The 21,774-nt window shown below is 38.7% G+C and overlaps 1 protein-coding gene and 1 long non-coding RNA gene across 3 annotated transcripts in view; one reads left to right on the forward strand and one right to left on the reverse strand.

The window, feature by feature from the left end:
- Positions 1 to 1,331: 1,331 nt before the first annotated feature.
- Positions 1,332 to 2,210, reverse strand: LOC121879704 (vegetative cell wall protein gp1-like). Its single transcript, XM_042386449.1, has one exon. It carries the CDS (start codon positions 2,208 to 2,210, stop codon positions 1,332 to 1,334), a length of 879 nt encoding a protein of 292 aa, XP_042242383.1.
- Positions 2,211 to 3,033: 823 nt separating this feature from the next.
- LOC121879700 overlaps positions 3,034 to 21,774 on the forward strand; it is a 79,033-nt gene continuing 60,292 nt past the window's right edge. Inside the window, exon 1 of one of the 2 annotated variants that reach the window (XR_006091399.1) lies at positions 3,034 to 4,389. This is a non-coding gene — a long non-coding RNA (uncharacterized LOC121879700). The remainder of the gene's footprint in view (positions 4,390 to 21,774) is intronic. The other variant, XR_006091398.1, reaches the window with a different exon arrangement.

The following is a 21,774-nucleotide window of genomic DNA, read 5'->3' on the forward strand; positions in this document are numbered from 1 at the left end:
GCGGTGTGGAGTCTGCAAGTTCATCGGATGTTGCAATTTGTTGTGCAACTCAGAGTCTCTCGGTGGTGGTCTAGCTTCACTCAGGTCAGGGGAGTTTACGCTGAAGGTTAAGCCTCATCTGTTATTGTGTTGTAGGCTGTGTGTGTTGTAGGCTGATGTGGCTGTGTGTTGTAGGTTGTAGGCTGTGGTAGGCTGTGTTGTGGGCTGTGTTATAGGCTGTGTTGTGTGTTGTAGCTGAGACTGTGTGTTGTAGGCTGTGTTGTATGTTGTAGGCTGTGTTATAGGTTGTGTTGAGTGTTGTAGGCTGGTATGTTGTAGGTTGTGTTATAGGTTGTGAGGTTGTGTTGTAGTCTGTGTTGTGTTGTAGTCTGTAGTGTTGTAGGATGTAGGCTGTGTGTTGTAGGTTGTGTTGAGTGTTGTAGGTTGTGTTGTGTGTTGTAGGCTGTGTTATAGGTTGTGTTGAGTGTTGTGTTGTAGTCTGTGTTGTGTTGTAGTCTGTGTTGTGTGTGTTGTAGGATGTAGGCCGTGTGTGTAGGTTGTGTTATGTGTTGTAGGCTATGTTGTTGTAGGAGTGTTGTAGGCTGTGTGTTGTAAGTTGTGTTGTGTGTTGTATGTTGTGTTAAAGGTTGTGTTGAATGTTGTTGTAGGCCGTGTTGTGTGTTGTAGGTTGTAGGCCGTATGTTGTAGGCTGTGTTGTGTGTTGTAGGCCGTGTTGTGTGTTGTAGGTTGTAGGCTGTGTATGTTGTAGTCTGCGTTGTGTGTTGTAGGCTGTGTTGTGTGTTGTAGGCTGTGTTAGTGTTGTAGGCCGTGTTGTGTTGTAGGTCGTAGGCCGTATGTTGTAGTCTGGTGTTGTGTGTTGTAGGCTGTGTTGTGTGTTGTAGGCTGTGTTGTGTGTTGTAGGCTGTGTTGTGTGTTGTAGGCTGTGTTGTGTGTTGTAGTCTGTGTTGTGTGTTGTAGGTTGTGTTGTGTGTTGTAGGCTGTGTTGTGTGTTGTAGGCTGTGTTGTGTGTTGTAGGCTGTGTTTTAGCGTGTGTTATAGGCCGTGTTATAGACTGTTGTTTGCTATAGGCTGTGTTGTAGGCCGTGTTTTAGGTTGTTATAGGCCGTGTTATAGGCTGTGGTATAGGCCGTATTATAGGCTGTGTTGTATATTGTATATTGTGTCAAGTTAAAGGTCAAACCACAGATCATAAACAATTTCTTTTACCCCAGCTGGACGTAGTGACAAACTATGACGACCTCTGCGACATAACTCTGCAACGTTGCATCTACCACCGCTGCATCTTGCATTCCATGTTTGTCTTGAAAATGTAAACTACTACAAGTGAGAAGTCAGGGAGGTAGACAAGTGATGCCACCCAGAGTGCACCGAGGGAGAGTGCACCGAGGAGAGGGAGAGTGCACCGATGAGAGGGAGAGTGCACAGAGAGGAGAGGCACCGATGAGAGGGAGAGTGCACAGAGGAGAGGGAGAGTGTGCACAAGCGTAAATAATGGAGGGAGTGCTTTTAGTTGTGAACTCAGAGCGTACAGAGGCAAGAGTGTACTGGGGCAAGAGTGTACTGGGGCAAGAGTGTACAAGAGGTATGGGGCAAGAATTTACTGGGCAAGAATGTGCTGGGGCAAGAGGTACTGGGGCAAGAGGCATGGGCAAGAGGTACTGGGGCAAGAGTGTTTGCAAGAGGCTGGGGTAAGAGGTATTGGGTAAGAGTGTACTGGGGTAGAGGTAGGAAGAGTACTGGGACAAGAGGTTGGGGCAAGGTCGGGGTAAGAGTACTGGGGCAAGAGTGTACTGGGGGCAAGAGTGTATAAGAGGTACTGGGGTAAGAGGTACTGGGGCAAGAGGTGGGGCAAATGTACTGGGCAAAGAGTGTACTGGGGCAAGAGGTACTGGGGCAAGAGGTACTGGGGCAAGAGGCATTGGGGCAAGAGGTATGGGGCAAGAGCTGGGGCAAGAGGTACTGGGGCAAGAGGATGGGGCAGAGTGGGGCAAGAGGACTGGGGCAATAGTGTACTGGGGCAAGAGTGTACTGGGGCAAGAGGTATTGGGGCAAGAGTTTACTGGGGCAAGAGTGTACTGGGGCAAGAGGTACTGGGCAAGAGTGTATTGGGGCAAGAGTGTACTGGGGCAATAGTGTACTGGGGCAAGAGTGTACTGGGGCAAGAGTGTACTGGGGTCAGAATGTACTGGGGCAAGAGAGTACTGGGGCATCAGACTGAGAACATTGCAGAGTGAGTCACACTACTTCTGTGATGGTGAAAAAACGTATGGACCGAGCAGGGACACACCGAGCAGGACAAGATTCTCCACGTCCCTGTGTGTAACCGAGCGACAGAGAGACGAGGGTGAACACCGCAACACAATACGAATTATTCCTCTTATGGAAGGAGAGGCAGGAGACGGCCCAATGCACCTCGAGGAGTCCTGGTCTTTGTGTGGGTGAGTGACAGACAGTATAGCGGGCACATCATCACAGTACACGAGGCTGTACTGGTCGTGGATCATGGCAGGCGATCCACCGTCATTAAGCAGCCAGCGATTACATCTCCGTCTGTGGTCATTGTGCCACGGTGGCTTGTGTTTCAGACCAGTACTCGGCCCATCTGTCGCCACGCCGGGGCATAGGCGAGGCGCTGTGGGCCAGGGATACTGGTCTCTGGGACGGGGTGACGGAGGGGTGAGGAGTGGGTGTGTGCGAGCGTGGGTTAGGGCCCCGGAGATCACCAGCACAGGGGTGCAGCAGCCAGCATGCAACAAAAGCCCGGGGGACCCTGCCTGTGACGGGACCAACCTGCATAATGAGTCGTCCTGGACGTCCCCCTTCCATACCCCGCATATGTGCAAGTACCCCTACATTCCATATGTAGGGGTATACTTGGGTATACGAGTATGTAAGTGTGATAGGCACCGTAGGTGTAGTAAAGGGTGAGTGTGCAGGTATTGCGAGGTGCTGGGTGTGGAGACGGTGCTGCAGGGTGTAGTAGGCGGGCGAGAGAACGGGTTGTCCTGCCGGCCGGTATGAAGCGAGGTCGAGACCCTGCCAGCGTGGTTAGTATTGAGGTGACTGGGCACGGCAGAGTGGGCATGCATAGCGCCAGTTGCACCTTCGCCCAGGGGACCAGCTGCACACGCCCGCCTCCACAAACACCGCGGCGGGCTGCAGCATCCCGTAGAGGCGACAGTAATTGTCCGAGTGGCCGAGAGAGGGAGAGTGGGGTAGAAGCGTGGCCAGCATCACCGTGATGCTGGTCAGCTACCTGTGCCCAGGTGTTGGTCCAGGTAGTGCAGGGCCAGACGCCTTGTTATTATATGTCAGTGTGCCGCGGGCTGAGTCCCTCCCGTACAGGTGTTATGGCTGCTCCTTCAGGCCACGCTTACCGTAGGGGCCGACCTCCTAGTCCGCTATCACGGTTTCCTACGCCCTGGGGCCAGGTGCGTCGGCCTCTTGGACTATGGGACCTACTATGCAGGACTCTGCGAATCTGAGGAGCTCTGCGTCCGCCCCCTAAAGTGTGAGGTACAGCACGTTGGTCCCTGTGTTGGGCTCCTTGATCACAGGGCTCGCCGCGAGTGCAAAATGTTGCCTGCTAGACCGATCCGCTGCGCCCTCCTCCTACACCTGAGGAACCAGTCTTGTCAACCACTTATACTCAGAGACCAATTGCTCTGGCCTACTGAGCCACTCTACACCATTCTCCGAGGCCTTGCAGTTCACTACACCGGTCCCTTTGGAGACCCTCACGCTGGCTGCCTGTCACCTGGGGCAGAGTGCGCCAGCCTTCTCAGCCACAGAAACACTACGCTATCCTACGAGACTTCGGGAGCGGTTGCCTAGAAATTAAATTCTCTACATTGGTCTGATGGATTTCGTAGCAAGTTATGGAGCCCTGTAGCCTGGAGTCATCTATCTGGCCTGTCCGACTTTAGGGTCATCAACGCTGTTATGGCCCGTGGAGATACACAACCTGGAGTGTGTACCTGCATCCGGCGTCCATCTCCTGATTGCTCTGAGAATTCACACAATTGTTCAGAGATAAATGAAGTGATAAAAAAAAAACCTTTGTCGTTGTATAAGTAAACCTCGGGGTGAGCGTGGTGTCCCCCAAGGTGTGAACTTCCTCTCAGCAACATCCCGGTTTACCTTGCAATATTGACCGACCCTCAAGTGCCCTCGGGTTGGGTCTTGACGTTGCTTATAATGAATCTTCAGAATTTTCAAGATGGACTTTATGTTGCTCCAAAATGCGCATTGTTATGTTGAAGCGGACCGCAGCCTCCCTCAAGGTGAACTCCTACACCCTTCAAAAAATGGATCTCAGCAACACCACCTTCCATGTTTGACCGATCAGTGACTTATGGATCACCAGGCACCTGAAGCCCACCTTGATAGGTAGGTGTCAACACAAACCCCCAAACTGTAATAAATTATAATAGTAAAATATAAGAATTACTGTTATGATATTGAGAAAAAATACATCTACTGTACGCAAATATAATATATGCTCATAATTGCTGATAGAAAAACAAAAGATTCCAACAAGTCGAAAGCAGGATAATGTGTTACACTGACAAGTAGAAAAGTGCATGATAATTAAGAGGAAAAATTTGTGCAATTATACTTTTACCAGATATCAGAACGACAAGAATACAATCATTTTACCGAGAACTGTTTCCTCTTGGGGTGAAAAACGAAACACTTTTGCTAATAACAAGTAGAAAGTGACTCAATGTTGAGAATTATTTAAACCAGGTGTGATCTTACCTCCATTAACCTGCAGTGTGTGTGTGTGTTAAGTGGGTCATCACAGCCTCCTTTCTGCCGCTGCTGTTACTGCTGTTGTAGCACTGTTACTTGTGTATGACACTGTTGATAACGTCACCGCTTCTTACACCCACGCGTCTCTGCTTCTGCTGTTAATTCACCGCTTGCTGCCTGACGCTGTTGTAAGCCACTGCTCCTGCTGTTAGAATCCCCGCTTCTTGTCTACTCTGCTGCCTCTGCTGTTAATATTATCACCACCCCTTGTCCTACGCCGCTGCCTCTGCTGTTAATATTATCACCACCCCTTGTCCTACTCTGCTGCCTCTGCTGTTAATATTATCACCACCCCTTGTCCGACGCCGCTGCCTCTGCTGTTAATATTATCACCACCCCTTGTCCGACGCCGCTGCCTCTGCTGTTAATATTATCACCACCCCTTGTCCTACGCCGCTGTCTTTGTTATAAGCACCATCGCCGCTCCTTGCCCTACGCTGTTGTCTCTGCTGTTAATAAGACCACCGCTCCTTGCCCTTCACCGCTACATCTACCCAGTGAAGTCACCACCTCTTGCCCTTTACTGCTGCCTCTACTGTTAGTAGTTCCGCCGCCCCTTGCCCTACGCCACTAACCCTGCTATTAACATTATCTCCGCCACCTTGACTTACGTTGCTGCTTCTGCTATAAACTGCTGCTTCTGCTGTACACTGCTGCTGCTTCTGCTGTACACTATTGCTGCCACTTCTGCTGTACTCAATTGTTTTTGCTGTCATCATCACAGCTTAATTGGTCAAGTCAGCGGACACTTACGCCTATGTGACAGCTTCACCCGGGAGTTGTGAGTAATGGTCCTGTCACCACCACCATCATAACGACCACCACTAACACCATCGTCACCATAACTACCAACATTATCACTATAACTACCACCATAATTAATACCACCATCACCATATCTACCTACCACCATCATAACTACCAAAACCAACATTACTACTAACACCAACACCACTCCTACCACCACCACCACCACCGCCGTCGCCGCTACCGCTATACACCAGGCGGCCGAGATGAACGAAAACCCCACAGCGAAAAATGAAAGTGGTGGTAGTGACGATAGTAGTAGTAGTAGTAGTAGCAGTAGTGATGGTGTTAAAATAAGTTAGTTGGAGATATTGGTGGAGGGTGTATAAGTACTGGTGGTGATAATGGTGGAGATGGCGGTGGAAGTCGGTGATGGTGATAATGGTGGTGGTGATAGCCGTAATAGTTGTTGTTGTTGTTGTTGTTAATGAAACGTATTTATTATTTTTTATTTTTTCCTTAAATCGACGAAAGCAAAATCCAACGCTGATTTTTTTTTATTTATTTATTTATTATTATTTTGGGGGGGGGTGGGGTGGGTCTCGTTTCTAATATATACAATAACTAATCGATCACACTAAGATTTGTTAATTATTTATTTATATATATTTTTTTTTTTACTTTTTCATTATGAGTCGTTCATGTATAACAAAATTCACCTGGATTTGTTAAATTATAATCCTGGGTAAAAGGTGGTCGTTGTTGATTGGTCAGTTACTACGTATAAACAGTATTTGTTGTTTTTCGTTGTTTATAATTGTATTTCTGAAGTTGGATTCCATTATAGCGTTCGTGTTAATTATATTCCATTCGTAGATCTTAGAGACGGATTTGTATAGTGTGTGTGTGTGTGTGTGTGTTAAGGGTACAGCAAGGTAATTTACATAATACCTGTAACCTCATAAGCGTAGGATACAAAATAGGATAAATTATATTGTATGTTAGATAATATAGTAAATTTAGGATTAGACTATATATTACTATAGTTATAAATGACACATACATACATACATACATACATACATACATACACACCACCATTTACATCCTTTAGTCTCTCACTGTAAACAAACTTGTCATGTAAATCTTAGACAAAGTACAGATGTAAAACAAAGGTGTGTTATGTTTTCATGTTTATATATAATTTACCTGTGTGTGTGTATATATGTATGTATGTTTGTGTATGTCTAGGGGGAGGTCACACAGATGGGTCAGAGTTGTTTGTTTTGGCTACACCTGGTCGACCTTATCACAAGGGCCGGGGTCACATTATCTCCCCTGATCACTCGGTTCATTAAAACCTTCCAGTCCTGATGATCAGCTGCAGGTAATAGCTAATGAGCATTGTATTTACCTGGGCTCTTTCTTTTTATATATATCTACTGATTTTTTTTCTTCTTGTTATTTTGGGTAGTTTATTTTAAGGTTGTGTTATTGTTTTATTTGATTTTCTTTCTTTCTTTCTTTCTTTCTTTCTTTCTTTCTTTCTTTCTTTATTTCATTCTCTTTGTGTCTTATAAATATAATTCTTAATTTCTCTTTTTATCCATCTTATTATACATCTCTCACCTTTCTTTACCTCACCTTCACCTTTGTACGTGACTGGTAAGCAGTATTTTCCTTGAAGGGTCTAACTCAAGGGGAGGATGGGGTGAGAGTGGGTGTGTAATGTAGTGAAGATGGTGGTGGTAGGAAGTGGTGGTTGGTGGTAGGCGGTGGTTGGTGGTGGATGGTGGTGGTGGGGGATCGGGCTGGTGGTGGTGGTGGTAGTGGTGGTTGGTGGTGATGTATAGTAGCGATATTGGTGGTGGTGATGGCAGTATAGCATGGTTGGTGGTGGTGGTGATGGTAGTAGTAACGATGGTTGGTGGTGGTGGTGATGGTAGTAGTAGCAATGGTTGGTGGTGGTAGTGGTGGTGGTGGTGGAGATAGTAATACTGGTGGTGGTAGTAGTGGTGGTTGGTAATAATGGTGGTCGTAGGGATAGTAGTATAGGTGGTGGTGGGTGGTAGTAGGTAATGGTGGTTGGTGTGGTAGTGGCGAATAGTAGTGGTGGTGGTGGTGGTGGGTGGTGGTGGGTTAGTGGTAGTAGTGGCATACGGAAGGTTGATAACCTACCTGGAGTTTGGAATGCAGTGTGTGTGTGTGTGTGTGTGTGTGTGTGTGTGTGTGTGTGTGTGTGTCAGCCAGCGACCACACCCCGCCACTACCTCAACAACACTCACTGCTTAGAAATGGGTTCAGGAATTTAAATATTGTTCTTTACTTTCCCTTTACATATATTCTTCACAAAACTAAATACCTTAGAGACATAAACACTGAAAATATTATCGTGATAAAAAAATATTGAAATACTTTGAAAAAATAGAAAAATACAATTAATATTTCTTTATGACATTTAAATGAACTTACAAATATTTAGAGGTATTAATGCTTTCGTGTATGATAGGAAATATATATTTGTTTAAGTCTTAGACACAAAAAATAAGAATCACAATAATGATTAATGATAGATAAAAGTATATATTATGGAAATATTAAAGAACTGATAAATTACGGTAATAAAAAACTACAATTGCCACAAAAAAATATAATTTACATCAATCGTAAAATCCTTCATATCAAAGTTTATTCGGAAAAATATATAATACACTAATGATGGTATATACAGTATATATCCCTCAGTGTCCTTATAATAATATACAAAAGACATAAACAAAACGATAAACACTTTTCTTTATATTGAGAGAAATTAAAAAAAATAGTATATATTGTTTATATAAGCTATAAAAGAACAGGGAATTGAAGATTATGTAGACATTATATAAAAGTTTGTGTCTGTCTGTCTGTCTGTCTCCTCACACGGGTCCTGGTGTTGTCTTTGGGAAAACTTTCTGTAGAAGGAATATATGAGACATTTTACCTGGGGAATAAAAAGAGAGAGGAAGATAGAAAGAGAGAGAGATCCTCGCACATACATACAGACACACAACATAAGTCTCTACACAGAAATACGAGAATAAAGATAGCGGAAAAGCACAGGTAACATCAATACCTATAAATACTATGACACGTGGGGACAGGTGAATGACACAGGTAATAAATAAATCACCTGTACTGCCTCACTCACCTGACGGTCACCTCAGCCTATTGTCGCTTCTCTCCGTTATCCTCTAACTTACGATTAGATAATATTTTTATGTAATATCCGCGTTGAAATATTACCACTAGTATAATTCTAGGCTTTGAAAATTATTTACCCAATTTAGGGTATACAGGTAGGAAGATTCCTTTAGTATTGAGCTCATAGGTAAAGTTACAAGTATTTTATTCATAGAATGAATATTTTCTTTGGTAAATCATTTGATATGTAAGTTAGTATTTTTTATGTATTGAAATAATGATACTTGTGATAGATAATGGACTATAAAGTAAGAAAATAATTTATTTCTTAATTTTTTTTTAATTTGTTGCTATATAATTGTTCCGAAAAGTAAAGTTTAAGAAGAAAATAATTATTTAAAAAAATTGGAAATAATTCTTGAAGGAATAAAATAATCTAAAAAATACGAAAGAAACTTTGAACCTATTAATTTTTTTTGGTATTAAGAATATGTTAAAGTATTCTTTAAATAATTCAATTTGAAGAATATTTTCACAAGAATTTTAAGAACATTTGATCGGAAATAAATATTCACTTAATTATTAAGTAACTTAAGAATTTTTAAATTTCGTGAGTAATTTTTTTTAATTGAAAAAATAAGCAAATTATGTTAAATAGTAAGAAAAACCTCGCTTAGTTGATAACTTATAAGTAAGATAATTATTTGATGAGTGATAAAATATTTAGTAAATAATGCATTAAAAAAATAATTAACTTAAGATAAGTAAATAATTTTAATAATATAAAACTCAGAACTACATAATTACAAAAAAATATGTAAAGATTAATAAAACAAATAATTTCCCAAGAGTTGAATTACTAAGTATCATTGGTGGAGTCATTCTTCTGTCGATTATCACCATCAATTATTGTTTTTCTCAATTTTTTCTTTTTACCTTCCTTGCAAAATACCTCCATGACCAAAAGGGTTAAAATTCCACCAGATTACCGACACAACACCCGAGAAAAAAAAATCAGTTAAACAAACAAGGATCCTCACCTTACGGTACACCAGCGACACAGACCTCAACCTAGCACTAAGACCCATCAATACACCTTTACCTATATGTATAATGACCATAATAAACCCATGTGGGATAGCATTATCTCGACCAGGGAGTTCTTACACACCCATACCGGCCGACACCCCCCTCCCTCTCCTCCTCCATTGCCCCCCCACCCCTCGAAAAAAAAGGGTTCGGGAATTACCATCTATAATGAGATAACCAGGTCGGCCGCCTCACCACGGAACAATCTCTTTTATATACTTGCTATGTAAATCTGACAGCTTGTCGTCCTGTTCCCGTTGTCTTAGTGACGTTCTTATATAACCTCCCGTGTGTTCCGTGTGACGCCGTTTATAATCCCGTGTTCCTAGTGAAGGTCTTATAACCCCGCCCTGCCCTGCCGCCGCCCCGTGTTTTTTGGTTAGGTCTTTATAATCCCGTGTTCTTAGGCAGGTCTTACAATCCTGTGTTCTTAGGTAGGTCTTACAATCCCGTGTTCTTAGGTAGGTCTTACAACCCCGTGTTCTTAATGAAGTCTTGTAACCCCCGTGTTCTTAGGTAAGTCTTGTAACCCCCGTGTTCTTAGGTAGGTCTTGTAACCCCCGTGTTCTTAGGTAGGTCTTGCAACCCCCGTGGTCTTACACCTAACCAAAGAAGATCCAGGCCATACAAACATTCATAAGAATAAATCACTTTACCATAACATTAATGGCGGCGGTATTACACTAAGACTCTCTCGTGGTTGCTATTTTATGCTCTACCTAGACTTAATAAAAATTTAATATCCACACGCTAAATTTCACACATATTTAAAGATGTTGAGGCGATGGGAGTAAGTATCGCACTCAAGGTAAAAGAAACGTGAATAAAAATGGCGTCGTTATAGCACTGAGACTCTACACTAGAACATGATTTAGGATGTTTGGTATAATAAGTCTCCAAGTGGTAATGTTTCTTACGATTTTGCTTTCTGTTTTCTGGTTTTTCTTTCTTGCTTCTGTTATTGTTCTTCCTCTCTCTTTCTTTTGTTTTCTGATTTTTCACCTTCTTCTTCTTCTTCTGTTCTACTATGTTAATCTTGGTATTTTTGCTTTCTGTTTTTTCTTTATTTTCTTGTTTTCCTCTTGTTTCTGATTTCTTCTTTTTTCTATTATCTAATATTTTTCTTGTTTTTCATTTCTTCGTGTATTTTTCTATTATCCTATGTTCTTTCTTTCTTTCTTTCTTTCTTTCTTTCTTTCTTTCTTATTTCTTTCTTTCTTTCTTTCTTTCTTTCTTTCAATCCATCTCTCTACCAAACCTACTTCACAAAACAACTCAACCAAATCCATCAACAACTTTTTATTTTGTATTTTTCCTCTCAATCTTTATTATCTATTTTGTTCTTGTATTTGGTCATGATATATATAATTACGAAAGAGGTGTTTAAGATAACAGGTGAAAGAATGACAATGAGAAAATAATTGATATAGATGTTACCTGGTTTCGTTCTTTTAGTTGAGTACTACAGCAGCGGTCTGGGTTATTAAGCTATTCCCCCGTTCACTGTGTCCCAAAGGCTGTGTTAGTTAACGATTCTTAAAATTATATTTTTTTTTATTGTGGTTTTCGACACTAGAGGAAAATTTTGGAGGCTTTTAAAAATAGGTTATTGGTGTTTATAATAATAATGGTAATAATAATAGTAGAAATAATAATAATAATAATAATAAACGTACTGTCGAACAAAATAAAGAGAAACTCAATAAAAATGAAAAAAAAAGAGAGAGAGAGAGAGAGAGAGAGAGAGAGAGAGAGAGAGAGAGAGAGAGAGAGAGATACAAAAAGAAAAAGAAAAACAGTGAGAAAGAAAGATAAAAGACAGAGAGAGAGAGAGAGAAACCTACAACATCCAAACAGGTGAACACACAAAACATAAAATAATATATAATAATAAAGTTTATCCCTAGACAGGTAAACACAACAATGGCGTCCCTCAAGGTAGTAGTGTTATCATGTAAACCAAACACGTCTCCACCTTAAATCACCAGTGGAATTAAAAACACCTGGTGTACTCTCTTTGAAATACCAAGTGATATGTATGTATGTATGTATGTATGTATGTATGTATATATGTATGTATGTATGTATGTGTATGTATGTATGTAAAAGTCTTCAGTATTAGTAGTGATAAATGAGTTACTACTGATACCTACAGAGTCTTACCAGGTGATAATTATGTGGTAGATGGTTTAGGTGTGTGTGGTAGGTGTGTGTGTGTGTGGTAGGTGTGTGTGTGTGTGTGTGGTAGGTGTGTCACAGGTGTTATATGTTTGGTTGATGGTTCGATAGGTGGTAGGTGGTATTTAGGTCAATGAGTAGATGATAGGATGAAACATACACGCATACACGCACATCATGGATAAGCTCCACCAAACACACACACACACACACACACACACACACAGAAAATCCCTGAACCGAGACTAGTCCAAAAGAATATGACCCACACCACAAAACTCTGGTCTACCATCAATAGAATCTAACCACAGTTTCTGGGAAGGCGGTGGTTAACTCTCCACCAACTCCTGTGCCAAGTTTTACCCGAGTGTCTGGGGGGAAGGTGTGACAGACTCTGGCGGCCAAGTTGACTAGTGGCGGTGAACACGGCTGCGGGGCCCAGTAGGAGGTGTCTGGATATACAATCATATCATATATCATATTTTATCCCAATGATAAATGGTGGAGAAGCGCAGGGGAGATATACTGTATATATATATCGTAGTAAAAGAAAATACCTATAAACGTGTATGTGTGCGTGTAAGTGTATGAGTATTTTTGTGTCCTTACGTTAGTGTATGTGCGTGTATGTACTGTAGGGGTGAGTGTGTGCGTATAATGCCACCGGCGGCAACCAGTCACACCACACGGTCGCCCACACACACACACACACACTGGTATCCCTATCACTATTACCACCACTACCATCATCAACACGCACCATCATAAACACTACCCAAACTCTACCACACACTACCATCGCCACTGCCACCTTTACCACCATTACCACCACTACTACCACCAAACTCTTACCATCATTCCATACTATTCTCCGACCACCAAGTTCCAACACTCCAACACTGCCATATCCACCGCACCACCTCACCATCACCACCACACCACCACCTCACCATCACCACCACACCACCACCTCACCATCACCACCACACCACCACCACCACACACGATCATCTTATCCTTAATCTTCCTCACCAACGTTGACATTTCGTTTGTGTGTCTCACCACCATCAACCACACGAACAAGAATTAGCCCCGTGGGTTAATTTGGGCCTCGACAAAATATACACAAGTCTTGTAATTCTTCCTTCACAATCCTCTAATACTTGTTTCATTATCCACCAAGAGGAGAACAGTAGCCCGATTTATGTTACATGAATAGATAAGATAAGATAGATAATTATGGAAGGACGGAAAGGGGAATTTTCTTTTAAAATGTTTTGATAAATACTGTTATGGTGGTGGTGGTTGGGGGTGTAGAGGCTATACCTGTTATCTACTGTCTTGTTGATGATGTTATCTTATTCCTTTGTTATCTTGGGGTTATTTTTTTATATTCTTGTTCTTGTGTTTATTATTTTTTTCTAGTTATCGTCGGGTTTTTTTTTTTCGTTATTATTTTATTTTATGTAATGTTTATCGTCTTTTATTTACTAATTGTCGTTTTCTTCCCCGTTTATCGTCGTTTCTTCCTTATTATCGTCATTCCTTCCCAAGTTAACTTCATTGCTTCTTTGTTAATCATTATTTCTTTCCTAATTCTGTTTCACCTATTCTTCTATTCTTGTATTCTTCTTCTTTTTCTTGTCTGATTACCTTAAATTTCTCCTACTTCCAATTATCATTTATATCCATTCTCTGTCCTTTATCAACAATCTCCTTTCTCTCTATATACATAAATTTATATATTTAACTGTATCATAATATATAAAATTATATCATATACCAGCTTAAGTAACCTTGTTAGATTAGTTCATATATTTATCATCTATTACTCGTATTAATATATAAAGCAAGGTAGGTTAGGTTAGGTTAGTTTTGGTTAGGTTAGGTGAGGTTAGGTTAGGTTTAGTTAGTCACATTACTAGACCAATAAAAGTCTGAAAACGAAAATCATTTAAAGAAAATGAATGATTGTATTTTTTTGTTAATTTATAATAAAAACACGAATTAAAAAATTTAAAGACCTTATGGGAAAAAATGAATTAAGACGCTTTCGATATTAAGTAATAAAACTCAATGAAAAAACACCAAAACCAAAAAAAAATTGAGAAAAAACATAAATAATTTGTCTCTGAATTAGATAAAAATAATACAAGGAAAAAAATAAACATGTCATGAAAGAAAAAAAAATATGAATAAGATTTTTTTCTGAATTAACAAAATTATAAAAAAAGAAATTTGAATAAATTAAAGAAAAAATTTCGAAAAATACAGAAAAATAAGTTACAAAGAACCATTTTAAAATCCCTCTAAACAAAAATAAGTAAAGTAAATTAGGTGGTTTACTTAATGTTATCGTAGATATTATAAGGAGTATGTGGGTGTGTGTTTACTTCATAATCGAATTGTTGTCGTTTGAGGTCATTTTAGGAGACCTTACGATATGCTACGATAGTACTGAACCCCATGAGTACGATGACTTAAGGGGTCATTGTTATCGGAATGAAGGAGTCAAGTCGTCAACTTTAAGGGGTTGACTCAATGTACTCAAAGGGTTAAAAGTCATCGTACTCAAGGGGTCAAGTCATCGTAATCAAGGGGTCAAGTCATTGTACTCAAGGGGTCAAGTTATCGTACTCAAAGGGTCAAGTTATCGTAATCAAGGGGTCAAGTCATTGTACTCAAGGGGTCAAGTTATCGTACTCAAAGGGTCAAGTTATCGTAATCAAGGGGTCAAGTCATTGTACTCAAGGGGTCAAGTTATCGTACTCAAGGGGTTCTAGAGGATAAAAAAATGTCCACTACGGATTAAATCACTGTCTTGAAAGTTAAGTCATTGTGCTCAAGGAATTACAAGCATTTCTCAAGCTGAATTTCCAACACCAAGAAGAGAGACAAGATAAATTAGATAACAGAAGACACAAATAAACAGATAAATGATAAATAAAAGAGAATAATATATAGAAATTGAAGAAGAAACATAGAAAGAAAATAATCTTTTGTATCAGTATTTAGTGAATAATAGAATAAAAAATATATATTATTTTGTTATTTTGTAGTAATTAATTATGGTCATTTGAAATCATAAGAGGTACTTCAAAGGATTATTTCTACAGGATTATCCATACTATATTATACAAACTATATATTAAGGATATTTTATATACCCTATTATATAAAATATGTAACCACGTATATGCTTGAAACCTCTTTTGCTATATTAGGTAGAGTCAAGGTAGAACTTAAAGCAGTTATATCACACTATATTACAAAACAAACAATAGTAAACACATAATATTTTTTCACCTATTTCGAAAAACACATTAAAACACAAACCCTAAAACCACAATAGCTGTTTTAAACCCTTTAGCTATATTAAACGATTAAACCCCAGTTATGTATTTCAAAGATATTGCCTTCCATGTGTTAATTTAAACTCTATTAGAATATAAACTACTTTAAGAATATATTATTTTCCCTCTTACATAACACCATAAAGGTCACTTAAGGCTGATGTATATCCCTAGGTATAAGGTAATCAATCCTCATTATTACCTGGTCAGCGCTGAGGTGTGACCACATTTTTCGAGGCGCGGTGAAGTGGGTTTCTCAAAGAGCTTTTATTTAAGAGGAATAATTTTCAAGAGTTGATTAACATACGTGAAATGGTAGTTGTTTTTGGCCTGTTGTTAAGAGCGTTGGGTGAGAGTTCGTATGAAGTGTTTTTGTGATTTTTTTTTTAATAAGTTTGTTAGATTTTGTGAAGTAAGAGTTATTTTTATGTTGATAGGAGTACTTTGAGAGTTGTGAGTGGGTTAGGTTAGGTTAGTAGTTTAGAGAGTTAGTAAGAATTTTGCGTCAATAGATTTAAAGAGTTGTGAAATTTGTGACATGATTACGGTTTATGTTAGTAAGCGTTTTATTTTAGTGAATTTTAAGAGTTTTAATAAATATATGAGACAATAAAGTTCTAATATTAACTAGAAAATTAACACAGAGAAATTAAGAGTTACATGAAATACGACTCACCTAACCACTGTACTAGTTAACATAGCCAAATATATGGAGGCTCTTCAGGTGATGCAAATTATTTTTTACCAAGAATATTAATATGAGTAAAATTAATAATATTTAGAAGAATATAAAGACTCTTAGATTAAAAAAAGACATAGGGTAAAGGATAGGTCAATATTTGGTATCATTAAATCTATATAAATATGGTTAGTGTCTATGTCGATATTATTAGGCCTATACAGAAGGCTTTAACCATATTGGCAACACGATGGTGATTTATCAATACTAATTTCAAAACTATTTATGTAAGATTGTTATATATGTTAGATGTTATTGTTAAAAATTGTTTGTATATGATTCATGAAGTGTATGATTGTGTATTAGTGGTTTGTTGAAGACTTTTGGATGTGTATATGTAGATGTTATTGGAATTATTTTCTGAAGGAGTTATAATAATAATAATAATATCAAAACTATTTAAAACTTTTAGAAAATACACATCACAAAGTTTCAGTCCATGTTGCTGGGAGTTTATATTTTTCAAACTTTCCTACAAAACTTCCCGAAGATATATGCCAAAGTAGGAGACTGTAGTTGTGTCATTATAAAAATAAATATATCTCAAGGGCGAGGTACTTTACATATATTGGTATATATATCAAAACTATAAATTATATACAAAACTGGTTAGCATATATTTTTTTTCCATAGAATTTCAGTAGACGTATCAAAGATGAGTAATTTATTAGTATATTGGAATAAGTATGAATAAAGCTGTTTCCAAAAATTGACCTTCGAGAAAAGACAAGACAAACACAGGCAGTATCGGATGTCAAACTCTTAATGCTTTATTATGTGTAGTATTATTCTTAAGATCTACCTGAACTCTGAGTCTACGTTCTCAAATATTGCCCCAAATATTACCACTAATCTCAAAGTCTCTGTGTTAAGAAGCATAGTATCAAATAATTCTAGATGAAAAGCGTCTGAGTGACACTGATATGAGAGAGACAGAGACATTGAGAGACACTGAGACTGAAAGATACTGAGATAAAAGAGACTGAGAGACAATTAGACTGAGAGACACTGAGAGACACTGAGACTGAAAGATACTGAGATAAAAGAGACCCAGAGACAATTAGACTGAGAGACACTGAGATGAAAAACCTTGAGAGATAAGACATTCTGAGAAATAACTCCCTCTCAGCCACCGTCACTGCCAATCGAATCTGATAATTTGTCAATGTTCTTTTTTCTGTAATAACCAATTGGATAAATGGAAATAAATGATAAACAACTTCACAAAATGAAATAAATGATAATAAATTATATATGAGATGATATATTAAGCAATAAAATATATAATCTAAGAAAACACCCATAAGTAACCCTGACGTAATCAATATAAAATTAACCCCTCAGTTATCTATAACATACACACATATATACACAAATAATCATACATATACATCACAGACAAAAATATATAGCTTGGTAACATAAATATATCATTATAGCCATAGCAAACTACGATATAACCTACATAAACTGTATTCCAATGTATGTCTAATATATCAAAAGGTAATTACAGGTGTGAGCATGGTAAATATATGCATTTGTACAGGTGATGACGAAAGGTGAATGTAAGGGAGGGAGGAGGGGGGGGGAGTTGGTTATATGGGAGTTAAGTAATACAGGAAACTCACTTTATGGTTTATTATCAGAATTGATGGTTTGTTTTGGGTGCAGGTTTAACACGGAATCGCGTATCTGATCGAGGTTTATATCTATACAAAAAACAGAAAATAAACCTGAATATAACTAATATAATGAAATCTTGAGATTTTAAAGAAAATGGTGGATATTGAGGTTTTTAAAATGGTATCGAAAACTGATGAACTGATTATTTTTGAGTTTGTTTTCTGATTGTTAATTAATGATTTGGTAAGAAATTGTTAAAAAAAAATACTGTATTTATGTTGGTTAATATTTGTTGTTTGTTTGTCATGTAGTTTGTCCAGGGTCTTTAAGTATAGTTTACAACAACTATAAACAAATTATCTAATAATAATAGTAAAAAAAATAAGTAAAAATAAACAAACATTATTCAGTACTTTAAAAAAAATTCAATCTGATTTAGAAGAATTTTTGTTAAGTAATGTTAAGACAACTTTTAATGGAGGTGAGGTTAAAACAAAAGTAAATTATAACAACAGTTTTGGTGCTTTTATTTGTTTATTTATCAATTTTTTCTTATTCATAATTTCTTTCATCCAAATTATTTTGTTTAGTTATTAATTTTATCTTGATTTTCCTTTTTCTCCTCATTATTTTCCTCGTAATTTTCCTTCTTGTTTTCCTCATAATTTTTCTAATTGTTTTCTTCTATGTTTACTTATTTGTTTGTTTCCTCATTATTTCTTCATTGTCATAGTAGCTAAGGTTGCCGTGGAGGAATGTGTACTCATGTACATACCTACACGCACAGGAAGTCAGGTAGTCAAAGGTATACACGAACATGATTATACAGTACATACATACATACATACTTTCCCTTCCACCTACCCACTTCACATCCTCCTTACCCACCTACCCACCCTCACCCACCTCAACATCCCCCACCCACCAACATCTACACCCTCTTTCCTACCCACCCCCACCTACCCACCCTTCCTCCCACCTACCCATCCATATCCACACCCTCCTTCCCATCCTCACCCACCTCAACACCACCTACACACCCCCACACACCCACTTCCACACCATTTATCCCGCCTTCAAACCCACCCACCCACGCCCATACACCCACTCGGATTGAAATTCAGATATGGCGCCAAGGTGAGGATTTTGGTAGAGCTAAGAGACACTAGTAAGCTGTTAATGAACTGAGAGACGAAGAGACTATCTCACACACATTCTCTCTCTCTCTCTCTCTCTCTATAATCAGATAATAAAAACAGCATGAAGAAAAATAAAATTCGTAATCTAATTTTATATAACAATTTTAATAGTTGTGCATTTCCTGTAATTATTGCTCTGGGCGTAATTGCAAGAGTGTACTGCTGTCGGCTATCTGTCTAAAATGTATATGTAAAGATCTGTCTGTAATCCTGTCTAAATTGGACTTGTGTAAATATTGCAGTAATTCTTCCCTTGTCTAGCACTTGTAACAGTGACTATATCTTTAATCTCTCAATTACAACACTGTCTATATAACACTGACTATGCATGTTTACTTACTCACAAAAATATTATACCATACCTGACTTTAATTATATAACTCCCTATTTCAGGTACCTATTTTATTTATTTATTTATTGGGGGGGGGGGGGTTGAATTCTCACTACAATTCGATTACATATGCATTATAATGACCTTTTTTTAACTATGATTACGAAACAGTTAACCCCCCCCCTCCCCCCCGCAATATGATTACCACTTATTATTACTACTTAAGTGTGAGGTACCTGTAGTAGTGTAGTAAGTCAGTACGCGTGAGTTACCTGTAATAAGTCTCTATGTTAAGTGTTTATTTTCCCCAGGTATTATTAGTCTTCTAGTGCATACGTAATGGTGTTATAGCACATGGTTATTACTGCTAATTAGGTTATTTATCTCCAGAGGTAATTGGTAGTTAGTGCAGAGTTAGATGCAGTATTTCTTTATGTTAAATATTTACTTGTTTTAAGGGGTTTTTCTTATTATAGCCACTGCTGTCTCCTGCATACTTAATTAGGATATAAGAGTTTGTTATTGTTGTGAATAGTGTTGATGTTGTTGTGAATAGTGTTGATGTTGTTGTTGATGTTGTTGTTGCTGTTGTTGTTGTTGGTGCTAGTAGTATTAGTATTATTGTTGTTGTTGTAGTAGTAGCAGTAGTATTAGTTGTAGTAGTATTAGTTGTAGCAGTAGTAGTACACACACACACACACACACACACACACACACACACACACACACACACACACACACACACACACACACACACACGTTCCACAAATCAATATTATACCAACATTAAACACTATATAGGTTCCGAAAACTTCTCAACACCTGAACACCATAAGTATCTGAACACCTGAACATCCTAATTACCTGAACACTTTAATTACCTGAACACCCTAATTACCTGAGCACCTGAACACCCTAATTACCTGAACACCCTAATTACCAGAACACCTGAGCACCTTTCAAAATTCTTTATCGCATACTTACCTGTCTATAAGCTATATCTTAATTAAAACTAATATACCTCACCTATAATCTTTGTTTTATATTGAGTTATTCACCACATTCGTTATATGGAGTTCTTCGTATATCTCTATATTAATGCTCTCTTAATCTATTTCAATTATACTTTATATCATCGTGATTTATTGAGTTAAATATATTCTTTGATGTATTTTTATTTCTCTTGTTCGTGTCTTATATTTAGTGTCTGTTTTCTTTATTATTCCTCAATTAGTTTTTATTTTTATATTTGTTTATTCTAATACGTAAATATTTTTTTTTATTTGTTGTTATTATTCTATTTTCTGTTTTTATTATTTCTGTTATTATTATTATTATTATTATTACTATTATTATTATTATTATTATTATTATTATTATTATTATTATTATTATTATTATTATTATTAGTATTATTGGTAGTAGTAGTAGTAGTAGTAGTAGTAGTAGCGGTAGTACGGTTGTAGTAGTAGTAGTAATAGCAGTAGTGGAAAAAGGCACTGAAGACTCGAGGAGGTGCCGGCCCTTCAGGTCTGGATGCCAACGGTTGGAGAGTCATTCTCAGCACAAACAAGTTTGGCCCCGTAGCAAGTGATCTCTACACTGCCATTGCCGTCCTTGCAAGAAAGCTGGCATCCTCGTGCTGCCAACACCTCCATACTCTGACGGCCTGCCGCCTCATTCCCCTGGATAAAAATCCAGGATGTAGGCCTAAAGGGGTGGGGGAAGTGCTGAGGCGGATCATCGGAAAATGCATAATGGAGGTGGTAAAGGATGATGTCAGGGCAGCAGCAGGGAACCTGCAAGTGTGTGCTGGCCAACAAGCTGGAGGGGAAGCTGCCATTCACGCCATGAGAACGATATTTGAGCAGCGTGATTGTGAGGCCGTTCTCCTGGTGGACGCTTCAAACGCATTCAACATACTTAACCGCAAGGCCGCACTGCACAATATCAAGATCAATTGTCCAAGCTTTGCAATGTATGTTGAAAACTCCTATAGGAATCCATCAGACCTCTATATAGTAAACAACAAGGCTCTAAGAGGTGATACCATCATACAGTCAACCGAGGGAACAACGCAGGGGGACCCTGTTGCAATGGCAATGTACGCAATAGGCCTATCCGTGCTCCAACACACAATAAAATTTGAAACAACCGAGGTCAAGCAAGTGGCGTACGCTGATGACCTTACAGGAGCAGGAAAAGTGGAGGACATCAAAAAGTGGTGGGACCTGGTAACATCACTAGGTTCACAAATAGGGTACCACCCAGACGTCAGCAAGTCCTTCCTCATTGTGAAGCCAGAACATTATGAACGGGCAATGGAGGTGTTCGGTGGAAGTGAGGTCAAAATAACAAAGGATGGCCAAAGACACCTAGGCGCAGTAATCGGCACGACGGATTTCAAGACCGAGTACGTAACAGGAAAGGTGAATGAGTGGGTTAGGGAAATCCAAGCTGTCTGAGATTGTTAACACAGAGCCACATGCAGCTTTTGCGGCATTCACCAATGGAGTC

Source organism: Homarus americanus, unplaced genomic scaffold (genome assembly GCF_018991925.1).
Source record: "Homarus americanus isolate GMGI-L3 unplaced genomic scaffold, GMGI_Hamer_2.0 scaffold60362, whole genome shotgun sequence".
Taxonomy (NCBI): Eukaryota; Metazoa; Arthropoda; class Malacostraca; order Decapoda; family Nephropidae; genus Homarus; species Homarus americanus.

Coding starts and splice junctions, on each gene's coding strand:
- LOC121879704 (XM_042386449.1), bottom strand. CDS start 2,210: ATGCCCCAGTACTCTCTTGCCCCAGTACATTCTGACCCCAGTACACTC.